The sequence below is a fragment of the Astyanax mexicanus genome, chromosome 17 (assembly GCF_023375975.1).
Source record: "Astyanax mexicanus isolate ESR-SI-001 chromosome 17, AstMex3_surface, whole genome shotgun sequence".
In the NCBI taxonomy this organism is placed as follows: domain Eukaryota; kingdom Metazoa; phylum Chordata; class Actinopteri; order Characiformes; family Acestrorhamphidae; genus Astyanax; species Astyanax mexicanus.
This window is the reverse complement of record NC_064424.1, coordinates 282,299-294,714: the sequence shown is the minus strand read 5'-3', so window position 1 is coordinate 294,714 and position 12,416 is coordinate 282,299. Positions and strand designations below refer to the sequence as shown.

Below are 12,416 nucleotides of genomic sequence, written 5' to 3'. Positions count from 1 at the left end.
AACCTAGGGCAATGCCAACAGTGCTAACCTAGGGCAATGCTAACAGTGCTAACCTAGGGCAATGCTAACATTGCTAACCTAGGGCAATGCTAACAGTGCTAACCTGGGACAGTGCTAACAGTGCTAACCTGGGACAATGCTAACAGTGCTAACCTGGGACAATGGTAACCTAAAACTGTGCTAACAATGATAATTTAGGACGCTGCTAACAATAGTAACCAATGCTAACAGTGCTAACCTGGGGCAATGATGAAAGTGCTAATCTGGGGCAATGCTAACAATCCTAAAGATAGTAACATGGGACAGTGAGTGGGACATAACTTTGTTTATATTCTCTGTAAAAAAAAAAAAAAAAAAAACAGCAAAAGATTGTGAATCTAATTTAAGCTCAAAGTCTTTCACAAACTGTTTTTTTTAAACATCTTTAAATTGTCTACAATTATCAGAATGTTTATTTAACAGAACTCTTTCTGATCAAACATTCATTTGGGAGTTTTTATTAAGGGGACTTTTGCACTGATGAAATATTATATCCTCTAAAAGCACTTTAATATTTGCTACAATAACAATTACTTTATTTCTTTATCCTAATGATTCAGTATATTGTCCTGTTGCTCATCTCTAATCGTAATCATACTCCAGTGTGTATACTGTGCAGACCTACCCCACACACACACATATATATCCATATACACACGTATTATTTATATTTCTAAACAATTCTGATAACGGGAGCTGAGTACAGTCCATAAGAGTCTGATACGACTTTTTTCACGTTTAATGATTTCACTTTAACTCCTCCCACCAGGCCACACAGCCAATTAACAATCACTTCGGCAACTGTGGAGGAAATGAAGAGACCCCTCGGTCAGTGTAAAGTTTCTGTTCAATTTTATGACCTTTTCTTATTTTCTTCATTATTTACATAAAGAAGGGTAAAACTTTACAATAAGAGTACAAATAAAATAAGTTATGACAGTAATAAACAAGATTAAATGTTTACGTACTGTTTAAACTAATTATTAACTGACAATAATTTTTAAACATTACTAATGTTAATGCTTAAGAATTTCATTACATTAGTTAAATAATGTCTTAACTAGTGTCAATTAATAATTAGCTGAGATACTGTTAAATAATGTACCCATATTGTAAAGTGTCACCTATAGAAGAAATGGATTTTATTACTTTTTACAGTTTTATAGATTTTTACCAGCTCACCTGAATTTTAGAAAATGTAAAAAAAAAAAAAAAAATTATATATATTCTCCTCCAATCTGATGATACAATCCAACCTACTTGTGTTACAAGATCCAAAAACAGAAAATGAAAAGATTTTTCCCCTAAATTCAGATGATCAGGGCAAAAAAAAAACCCCAAAAACTAATGAAACACTCTTTATTTTACACTTATTCTACCCTTGTTCGCTCTAAATGAAGGGAAAGAGCCTCTTTTTCAGGATGTAAAGAACCGTGGCGAAGAACAGAGCCAGAGCCAGAAAGATCAGCAGTTTGTCTGTAAGTTCACGCCGATTGTATTTCAGGATGAGTTTTCTCCCCAAGTGGATCGTCGACGTCATCGCCTTAAATTCTTCATTTGTCTCCAGTACGGTCCGCGATGAGGTAGCTATAAATAAAGAGCGGATGAGATGTGCTATAGATTTAATCAGATCACATTTCCCTAAAACATGAGAATTTAAAACATTCAGAACTAACTCAAATTCATTAAGCTGAACTTTTGATATTTTGAACTGAAATCTCGATCATTCAGTTTCAGCGTATGATATAAACTCACTGTGTGCAAATATATTTCAGCAATGTTTTGTTTTAGAAACTTTCTAATAAACCCAAACGCTCTGCTGATTTTACATTAGCTGGTTAGTAAATCCTCACATTAATAACTGAATAAATCTGCAGCTCAAAAAGTGTACTTATGTTTTACAGTTTAATGTTGATAATTCAGGTACACTTAACTTTTTAAATATATTTTCTTCTTATATTGCTATGCATCTTTGAGAAAATGTACGAAGCCCCACCAGACCCATATAAAGTACTAGAGTACCTAAAGTACAGTAAAAATTGTGAAGAAATATAATACTCCAGTAGATACAGATACAGCCTTTTAGTACTTAGGTACTTTAGTAGTGGAGTAAAAATAATACTCCAGTAGATACAGATACAGCCTTTTAGTACTTAAGTACAGGAGTAAAGTAAAAATAATACTACAGTAGATACAGATACAGCCTTTTAGTACTTAAGTACAGGAGTAAAGTAAAAAATAATACTCCAGTAGATACAGATTTTACTGAATTAATTCATTTGAATCACAGTTTTTCTATACACTGCTTTGAAGTCAGGTTTTATTAACTCACACGGTTTCCAAATGTTTCAAACCTTTACCCTCAATTTGGTACATAACTAAATGTAAGCAGCTGATCAGAGGTCAGAATGTTTTTTCCCCTAAATGTTCCTAAATGACCTCTGATCTCAGAACTGTGTTTGTTGTCAACATGACACACGACAATATATTTTTACATTTTAAAAGAGTTGCAAAGCTACTCTAAATGTTATCAGTGAAGAAAACTCACACACACGTTGCACTGCTTTTTATTTATTACCCATAATTTGTCAAACCATAAGCGATTGTGAAATAGAACAACCTTAAAAGAGACCTGGATCTGCTGTTTAGGACCATTTTAATTTTGAAGACAAACAGGTAAAGTGCCTGACTGCCCACCAGACGGCACTGTAGTGGATAATTTAAACTTCTCACAAGATCTTTTCGAATCTTTTTTCTGAATCATTTGGTTCATTTGATTCGATCTCACAAAAACTCCACTTTTGACATCACTACTTACTGGAGGTTTACACTAGAGGGCTCCACTTACAGGGTTCATACACTTTTTAACCAATACATTTCCATTGTGTTGAGTTAAAGTACTGAATTAACTCTGTGCTGATTGATGTATTTGTAGCTCAAAATAGATTTTCTCCATCGATAAACGGAAACACAAAGATTTGTAGACCAATTTTTTATGACTTTATCAAAACTTTCTGGGTATTTTTATTTTTCGAAAACTTATCCATGCCTGTAAATTGCTATCATAATATTCCATCATTTTTCCAGGTTTTGATCGTACGAACCCTGCGTTTACCATGTCAGCACGGACACATCAAACAGATGTATGTAGCTGTTCTTTTAAAAGGCCTGGTTCTAAATGCTTAATAATATTAATAATAGCTAATGTTTGAGTATTTAGTGTGTACTGTGTAGATAAAAGTATGAGAGTTAAGTATACTCAAATATCCACACTTTCTGAATGGAACTGTAGTCGTGCGTTTTCCTACCCAGAGTGTCGATGGTCTCCTCGCTCTGATTCACCTGCTGGGCCATCATTCGGCTTATACTCATCAAACTCTCAGTGATGTCACTGGAGGTCTGCACCAGGTTCTCCTTGGTGGCCTTCCTGCAGCCAACAAACATGTTTACAGTGTGTATTTTTAATATACCATATATAAATACAGTATATAATTATTATACTGTAATTACATATTTGCTCTCACTATCCTTTAAGCTCTGCCTCAATTATTCTGTCTATTCCTGAATTTTAAACCTTTGGAAGTTTTATTATATATTTTTTTAAAATATTTTTACTAATATTAAAAACTGGTTTTATATTGTTAGAAACACTGATTACAAACTTTGTATATTTAGGAACACTAGCATACAGCCAGCCATGTAAAGCAAGACACATACTTCACATTATACAAGCATGAATACATAAAACAGCCCCAAGTGTGCTTCCAAAAACCTGTTTAGTTACAGTCCACCCCCCCCCCCAACATCTGCCCATGACTCTCATTATGAACTGAATGTTTTTTTTTTCTTTTTGCAATATTTCAAACAAAGCAAAGGTGTGTAAAGTATCTCCATTCATTACTCTGTAGGTAGAACAGAGTATAGATACTAGAATTTAATAAAATACTTCTGTAGAAGTTGTTGAAGTAACAACTTAAGCGTTTTACTCTTTAAGAAAAAGAGTAAAAGTACTGGTTTCATAACTACTTAAAGTATAAAAGTAAAATTTATTAAAGGAAAAAAAAAATAAGCCATTTAGAACAAACGCTTAGGCCACGCCCACAGAGTCCTATAGTGCACTTTTTACTAAAAGCTATAACGACTATAATTTTAAAATATTAAAATGTTAATGTTGATAATATAATTTGGGATTTTGCTCTAGGCTGTTCTCTAGTGTTTCAGCTGCATATATGCTGATTATAAATGAATGTATTTTAGTAGAATGTAAATAGTTTAAAGACGTTTAGTTGGACTTGAGTTTATCTGGAGTTCTTTTGAGTTTCTGCACTGATCATCTTCTTACTACACTCTAAAAAACTGAGGTATGATATGAGTACTTTTTTGTACTCAAGAGTACACTCTTCATAAATTTTACAATCAGAGTAACTATATTGGTATTTACAGGGTCAGATTTGTACCATTTAACCTGCCACAGGTACATTCAGTATTCTGTATCACTGTACTAATAAACAATATATATTTTACACATTTTTGCACATTAATTTGAAAGCCAGACAATTTTGGATCATTAAGTTTTTGATATTGATGATGATAAGGTGATGTGAGGTGGGATGGATCACAGTATAAACCAATAGGGAGTCAGAATGGTATATGTTTATACGTCTCTACATCCAATCACAATCAGATTCACTCTATCTGGATGGAGAGATTTATCTGGATAGGGGTTTTATTGAACGATGAGAAGCTGAAATGAAAACCAGCTGAAATGAAACGAGGCTGTTTTTATTAAAATGTGAGGAGTAGAAAGTTCAGATAATTGTGTGAAAATATAAAATAATTACTGCAGTAAAGTATAAATAAAAAACATTTTTATCCATGTAAGATAAGTTAAGTATTTGTACTTCATTACTGCACAGCTCTGATGTGGTTCTATGTGAAGTGTTTTACCTCTGCCTCACTGATGCATCGCCACCGTTCAGAAGCTCGTCCTTTTCCCGGTTATCTATGGCCAGCTTACAGGCCAGGTTGGCTTTCCTCCAGGCGGTCTGGTTACTGAAACAGAGGTGAGAAAATTACAGGAGAGTAAAATCAGACTGAAAGAACACGAGTCTGTATTTCTCTTACCTTAACATCTGCTTACGATGGGCTTCTGTTTCAGCCAGAATGCTGCTTTTATCAGACTCACTGTCCTGTTCTTTAGCCATCTGCTCCATATCCTACCAACACAGCAACCGCCATCATCCATCATACTAAACCTTTACGCAGTAACAAGCAGGGGTGTGCCATAATTACACACACACACAATATATATATATATATATATATATATATATATATATATATATATATACAGTGAGTCCAAGAAGTATTTGATCCCTTGCTGATTTTCTTCGTTGGCCCACTAATAAAGACATGATCATTCTATACTTTTAATGGTAGATGTATTCTTACATGGAGAGACAGAATATTAAAAAGAAAATCCAGAAAATAAATGTAAGGAATATATATTAATTGATTTGTATTTCATGGAGTGAAATAAGTATTTGATCCCTTAGTATTCATTAGCAGTTCTGGCTTTTACAGACCAGTTAGACACTCCCAATCAACTTGTTACCTGACCTGAAGCCACCTGTTCTCACTAATCACTTGTGTGAAAAACACCTGTCCACAGAATCAGACAGATCACACAGATTTCAAGTCTCCAACATGGGTAAAACCAAAGAGCTGTCACAGGACCTCAGAGTCAGAATTGTTGACCTTCACAAAGCTGGAATGGGCTACAAAAAGATTAGTAAGGTGTTGGATGTGAAAGTAACAACTATTGGTGCAATTATCAGAAAGTTTAAAGAGTATAACATGACAATCAACAGACCTCGGCCCGGTGCTCCAAAGAAGATTTCGCCTCGTGGGGTGGCAATGATGCTGAGGACGGTCAGAAATCGTCCTGCAACCACTCGGCAGGAGTTAGCAAATGACCTGAAGGCAGCTGGGACCACAGTTTGCAAGGAAACAATTGGCAACACTTTGCGCAACAATGGATTCACATCCTGCAGTGCCCGAAAGGTACCCCTGCTGAAGAGAGCACATGTGGAGGCGTGCCTCAAGTATGCCAATGATCATTTGAAAGATGAACCAAGTTATTGGGAGAAGGTTTTGTGGTCAGACGAGACCAAAATTGAACTTTTTGGCCTCAACTCCACCCGCCATGTGTGGAGGAAGAAAAATGCTGCCTAAGAACACTGTGCCCACCGTCAAGCATGGAGGTGGAAGCATAATGTTTTGGGGGTGTTTCTCTGCCAAGGACACAGGGCTACTTCACCGCATCACTGGGAAGATGGATGGAGCCATGTACCGCACAATCCTGAGGGACAACCTCCTCCCCTCTGCCAGGGATCTGAAAATGGGCCGTGGTTGGGTCTTCCAACATGATAACGACCCTAAACATACAGCAAAGGCAACAAAGGATTGGCTCAAGAAAAATCACATTAAGGTCATGGAGTGGCCCAGCCAGTCGCCAGACCTCAATCCGATCGAAAATCTATGGAGGGAGCTGAAGGTCAGCGTTGCCAAGCGACAGCCCACCAACCTTCATGATTTAGAGAGGATCTGCAAAGAAGAGTGGGCCAAAATTCCCCCTGGTGTGTGTGCTAAACTTGTGGTTAACTACAACAAACGTCTCACCGCTGTGCTTGCAAACAAAGGCTTTGCCACTAAGTATTGAGTGTGTTTGGAAAGAGGGATCAAATACTTATTTTCCTCATTGAAATACAAATTAATTAAAATATATTCTTTTAAATTATATTCTGGATTTTTGTCTTGATATTCTGTCTCTCCATGTTAGAATATATCTACCATTAAAAGTGCAGAAGGATAGTGTCTTTATTAGTGGGCAAACAAAGAAAATCAGCAAGGGATCAAATACTTCTTGGACTCACTGTATATATATATATATATATATATATATATATATATCATCAAAACTATGAATGAACACATGTGCAGGAGGAAGAGCTTTCTCTTATAAAGCGCCTCAACTCTGGAATAATCTCCCCGAATATGTTCGGGACTCAGACACAGTCTCAATCTTTAAGTCTAGACTGAAAACTTACTTGTTTAGTTTAGCTTTTGGTAATTAATGTTTTTCCCTTTAGATAAGGCTGCAGATTCAGGGGTTCATGGACAGAGGAAATTGTGGTAAACTGAGATGCTGGTGCTGTTGTTCTCCCACTGCACACGGTCACTCAGGTTTGTGGACGGTGGAGTGGGTGGATGCCAGTGTTTCAGGGAGCCTCCATGTCTATGTTACCTTCTGGCTCTCTGCCTTTAGTTAAGCTGTTTTATTCAGTTCTGCCGGAGTCATTAGCCACACTCTGATAATGTTTTATATTCTCTGTTTTACATAAATCCAGTCAAAACTAATTCCATCTCTCTGCCTTCCTCCGAGTTACTGACTGCCCACCTGTCTGACCCGATACCGAGGGATGTTGGACCCTCAGGCTCTCATGTCCTCTGTCTGGCCAGACTGGAAGTTTCTGAAGTCAGCTCTTCTCCATCCACCACCACAGATCAGCTGCTCATCATCCATCTTACTCTATAAGCCATTAGTGGAGCTGCTATACACCTGAATATATAAAACCTATGTGGATGTATGAAAGACTTTTTAAAATTAATTTAAAAGCTGTTTGACCAGTGGTAGGATGGTCCCCCCTTTAATGTGAGTCTTGGTCCTCCCAAGGTTTCTTCCTCCTCCTGCAGCTCTGAGGGAGTTTTTCACTGGGGGTTCTGTATTCTGTATATTCTATGTTTAATGTTTTGCCTGATTCTTGTCCTGTAATCATGTTTCTGTAAAGCTGCTTTGTGCCAACACCAGTTGTAAAAAGCGCTATACAAATAAAAAATTTGATTTTTGAATTTGATGTGGAGTTTTATGTACTTAACAAAAAATGAGCTGAACCTCCACAGTCACCGGACCTGAACCCAATCCAATGATGCCAAGAGTGTGTAAAGCAGTAATCAGAGGAAAGGGGGCTATTTTGAAGAAACTAGAATATAAAACATGTTTTCAGTTATTTATTATTAGCTCCACATGTGTTCATTCATAGTTTTGATGCTTCAGTGAGAATCTACAATGTAAATAGTCATGAAAATAAAGAAAACACACTGAAAAAGAGAAGGTGTGTCCAAACTTTTGGCCTGTACTGTGTGTGTGTGTGTATATATATATATTAGGGGTATCAACGTTAAAGCGTTAACACACACTGTTAATTTGTAATCAGTAATGCGTTACTATTTTTTTAACACAAGTTAATTAAGGCACCTACTGACCCCTACTTCTGCTGTAATCTGCCCCGCCCCCACCAACACACTGATCTATTTTCCGGCTGAATGATTAAACGGTGCGCTCATACGGTGTCCAGCAGTAACTTCCAGCTTCAACCCGGTTAGAGATCTCTCTCTCTCTCTTTCTTACTCATACAGACACACACACACACACACACACACAATTTTATTTCCCCTCAAACATACAATTATATACTATTATTTTAATTGACACCACTAGTATACATATAATTGCATTTTACATTTCTTACATTCATTCTTTTATTTACATTTAAATATCCACTATAAAAATTTACATCTGAAGAAAAACAAATGCGATTAATCGCAGTTAATCACAGAATTTTGTTGTGATTAATCGGATAAATTTTTTTAATCGATTGACACCATTAAAATATATATATATATATATTATATATATATATACACACACACATATACATACTGACTCAGTAATCAATATAATCACAATAACAGTAATGTTTAGGAAACGGTTTATTATTTAATTAAGGGTATTTTTGTATAACTGGTTAAGTTTGTGGTCCATAAACATGCATTCATATTCTACACTTTAGTAATTTGGTAGATGTTTTTGCTATGTTACATTTTTTCTTGTTAAATTATTATTTTATACAAAATTCTTGGTAAGGTTCTGTTGTGTATAAAATAGATAAAAGAGGAGAGCTTCAACATGGTTAAACCAACTTCTTCATTATTATTGATATTATTATTTATTTATTTATGAACTTTTTTACAAACAAACCTTTTATGTGCAAACGGTACACACGGTTTAGTCTGAATATTATTAAATATTACAGAAGTTGATGTCCTTATTACGAATTCTTATGTTGTAAATATGAAACAGAAATCTCATAATTATGAAGTGTTTACATCATTTTTAAGATATATCTTCTAATAATGACAGGCTGAGGTTTTTTTTATTGCACACTTTTAAAAAACACACTTCTGTAATATAAACCAAACCTCAGGTCTCTGTTTATTTATATTGTGTGAAATATGAAGATGTATTTTCACCTGGATTCTTTTTCTGAGCTGAGTGAATTTATTCTTCACTGCAGAGTTCAGCTCCAGCAGCTCCGCCTGAGATCCACAACATTCTACTATATCCTGCAGAGAACAAACACAGATTATAGAAAACGCAAAGAACTGAGGGAAATACAGGAGCTGCTAAAACAGAACCTACAGCGGCTATATCCCCTCCATTAACTCCACAGTTTATACACAGAGTTTATATACAGTTATATACAGAGTTTATATAGCCACAGAGTTTATATACAGAGTTATATACAGAGATTATATAGCCACAGAGTTTATATACAGAGATTATATAGCCACAGAGTTTATATACAGAGTTTATATAGCTACAGAGTTTATATAGAGTTTATATAGCTACAGAGTTTATATACAGAGTTTATATAGCTACAGAGTTTAAATACAGAGTTTATATAGCTACAGAGTTTATATAGCTACAGAGTTTATATAGCTACAGAGTTTATATAGCTACAGAGTTTACATACACAGTTTATATAGCTAAAGTGTTTATATAGAGTTATATAGCTACAGAGTTTATATACAGTTTATATAGCTACAGAGTTTATATACAGAGTTTATATAGCTGCAGAGTTTATATACAGAGTTTATATACAGAATTTATATAGCTACAGAGTTTATATACAGAGTTTATATAGCTACAGAGTTTATATACAGAGTTTATATACAGAATTTATATAGCTACAGTGTTTATATACAGAGTTTATATAGCTACAGTGTTTATATACAGAGTTTATATAGCTACAGTGTTTATATACAGAGTCTATATAGCTACATAGTTAATATACAGATTGTATATAGTGAATATTAACTAAAGCTACCAGTAGAACATCAGAACCCACAGTAACTGCTGAGAAAGTAAGGGGGATCAGTCAGGTAAGTAATTAAGTAGGTATAATAAATATAGTAAGTATAATAATAAGTGAGCTGAATCTGTTTAATACAGGTGTGCAGGAGCGCAGTTTACCTGAATCAGAGCTTTAATCTCTAAATCATATTTGATCATTTCTTGTCCACAGATTCGGACGTGCACGTCGGAGGACGCCGCCATCTCTGTTGTGGTACGGTGAGCGAGAGGACCAAACGGAAACGCGTTTTCCAAGCAAGTCGTATTCAGTGAACACTGCTTCTCCTCTGGATTCAGCTGCCGGTGTTCTGCCGATCTGTGCTTCCCTGCCAGACCGTGCTCCCCTACAGTACATTTAAATACAAAAACACCAGAAAAAGCACCATACGTGAAAGCGACTTTAGGAATGTCTGAATTATTCTATCCGGGTACATTTAAGAGAATAGGGGTGACAAGAACCTGTTTTGTTTTCATTTAATCTTATTAATAGTTTTATTATTAACTGTCATTTACACATTTATAAAACTCCATCTGATTAATTTACCAAACAGAATTAATAATTAATAAAATCATAAATTAAAAAAAAATTATTTGTAAAAATATTTTATGATTTAGATGCATTTCCTGCATTCTGGTGTGTTTTTAACAGGTTGTTAAACACCTAGTGTTAATTTTACCTACAGAAGTGACTTAATTTAATGACTATTTTAGAGACAGATTCAACAATTCAATTCTAGTCCTCAGTCTTCAGTTAGTTCATACTGTATATTTATCAGCATGTTTCTAAACCCATTTATTAATAAAACAATGGAATTAAATTGACACACTTTGTCACCAACAGCGACTTTATGTGTGAATTTTACTGTGTATTTAGTGAATACCCGGCTGTTATTTGAAGTAGTTAATGCTAAATAAGGCAAAGTTTACTCCTAATATTTCATTGTTTAACTGAACATTACTTTAACGTGGTTTGAGGGTATATAACAAATACATAAGGATTTAACCTAACAAAGGCTGGACATTAACTAACCTACCTCCTCCAGTTTTACCCGAATGCGGTCAGTAGTGGACTTGTGTAGGTTAATCACTTAACTAAGCTAAGCTAAAGACAAACGAACATAAAGAGTGTGAAGAAAACGAGTTTCCTTTAATATATATAATAAATAATATATAAATGTTATTATATGTTTCATGATACATAAGCTAATGTTTTACCTGAAAAGTAAAGCAGAGCAGGGCCGGGCGGGTCTGAGGTAAATTAGCCGGCTAGCTAATACTTTACCTCAGAACTGAATTCCCGCGCTTTTATCCGAACAGCGGCGAGTCCTGCTCCGCCCAGATCCGCAGATCTACAACTAATTTCACCCAGAGGCTCTCCGCGAGTATAATCTACAGATCAGCAGATCTCTTAAACACACAAGATATTAGTTTTAAACGAGGGATTTGGGGCTTTTTAATGTAAATTGCACAATAATACCTGTCTAATAAGTAGATTTCATATTTATAATATAAATATAAAAGTTAAGAAAATTGCTGGCACATTTTACAGCTCTGGAACAAAAATAAGAGATCACTTCAGTTTCTGAATCAGTTTCTCTGATTTTGCTATTTATAGGTTTATATTTGAGTAAAATGAACATTGTTGTTTTATTCTATAAACTACAGACAACATTTCTCCTAAATTACAAATAAAAATATTCTCATTTAGAGCATTTATTTACAGAAAATAAAAACAGGTTCATATTCATGACGTTTTAAAAGTTCAGAAATCAATATTTGGTGGAAAAACCCTGGTTTATAATCACAGTTTTTTCATGCATCTTGGCATCATGTTCTCCTCCACCAGTCTTACACACTGCTTTTGGATAACTTTATGCTGCTTTACTCCTGGTGCAAAATTTTAAGCAGTTCAGTTTGGTGGTTTGATGGCTTGTGATCATCCATCTTCCTCTTGATTATATTCCAGAGGATTTCAATTGGGTAAATTTTTTAAGTGCTCTCTTATTTTTTCCAGAGCTGTATTTTAGTTTATCATCCTCTTATGTTTCCTATACTGGTAAATCCCTGTTTCTAAGCTCTGCATGCAGTCATAGTCAGAATAAGACAATATAATAGTTCCTCT

At 35.0% G+C, this 12,416-nt stretch overlaps 1 protein-coding gene across 2 annotated transcripts; it reads right to left on the bottom strand.

The window, feature by feature from the left end:
* Positions 1–655: 655 nt before the first annotated feature.
* bnip1b (BCL2 interacting protein 1b) lies at positions 656–11,614 on the bottom strand. 2 transcript variants are annotated; one of them, XM_049466537.1, is made up of 7 exons: positions 11,510–11,614; positions 10,415–10,638; positions 9,412–9,504; positions 5,164–5,255; positions 4,987–5,091; positions 3,348–3,466; positions 656–1,626 (listed from the first exon to the last, which is right to left on the bottom strand). In XM_049466537.1, exons 2-7 carry the CDS (start codon positions 10,496–10,498, stop codon positions 1,430–1,432), a joined length of 690 nt encoding a protein of 229 aa, XP_049322494.1. In that variant the 5' UTR covers positions 10,499–10,638; positions 11,510–11,614; the 3' UTR covers positions 656–1,429. The 2 variants fall into 2 exon arrangements, with proteins under 2 accessions (XP_049322494.1, XP_049322495.1); XM_049466538.1 differs by lacking the exon at positions 11,510–11,614 and adding an exon at positions 11,329–11,394.
* Positions 11,615–12,416: the final 802 nt, after the last annotated feature.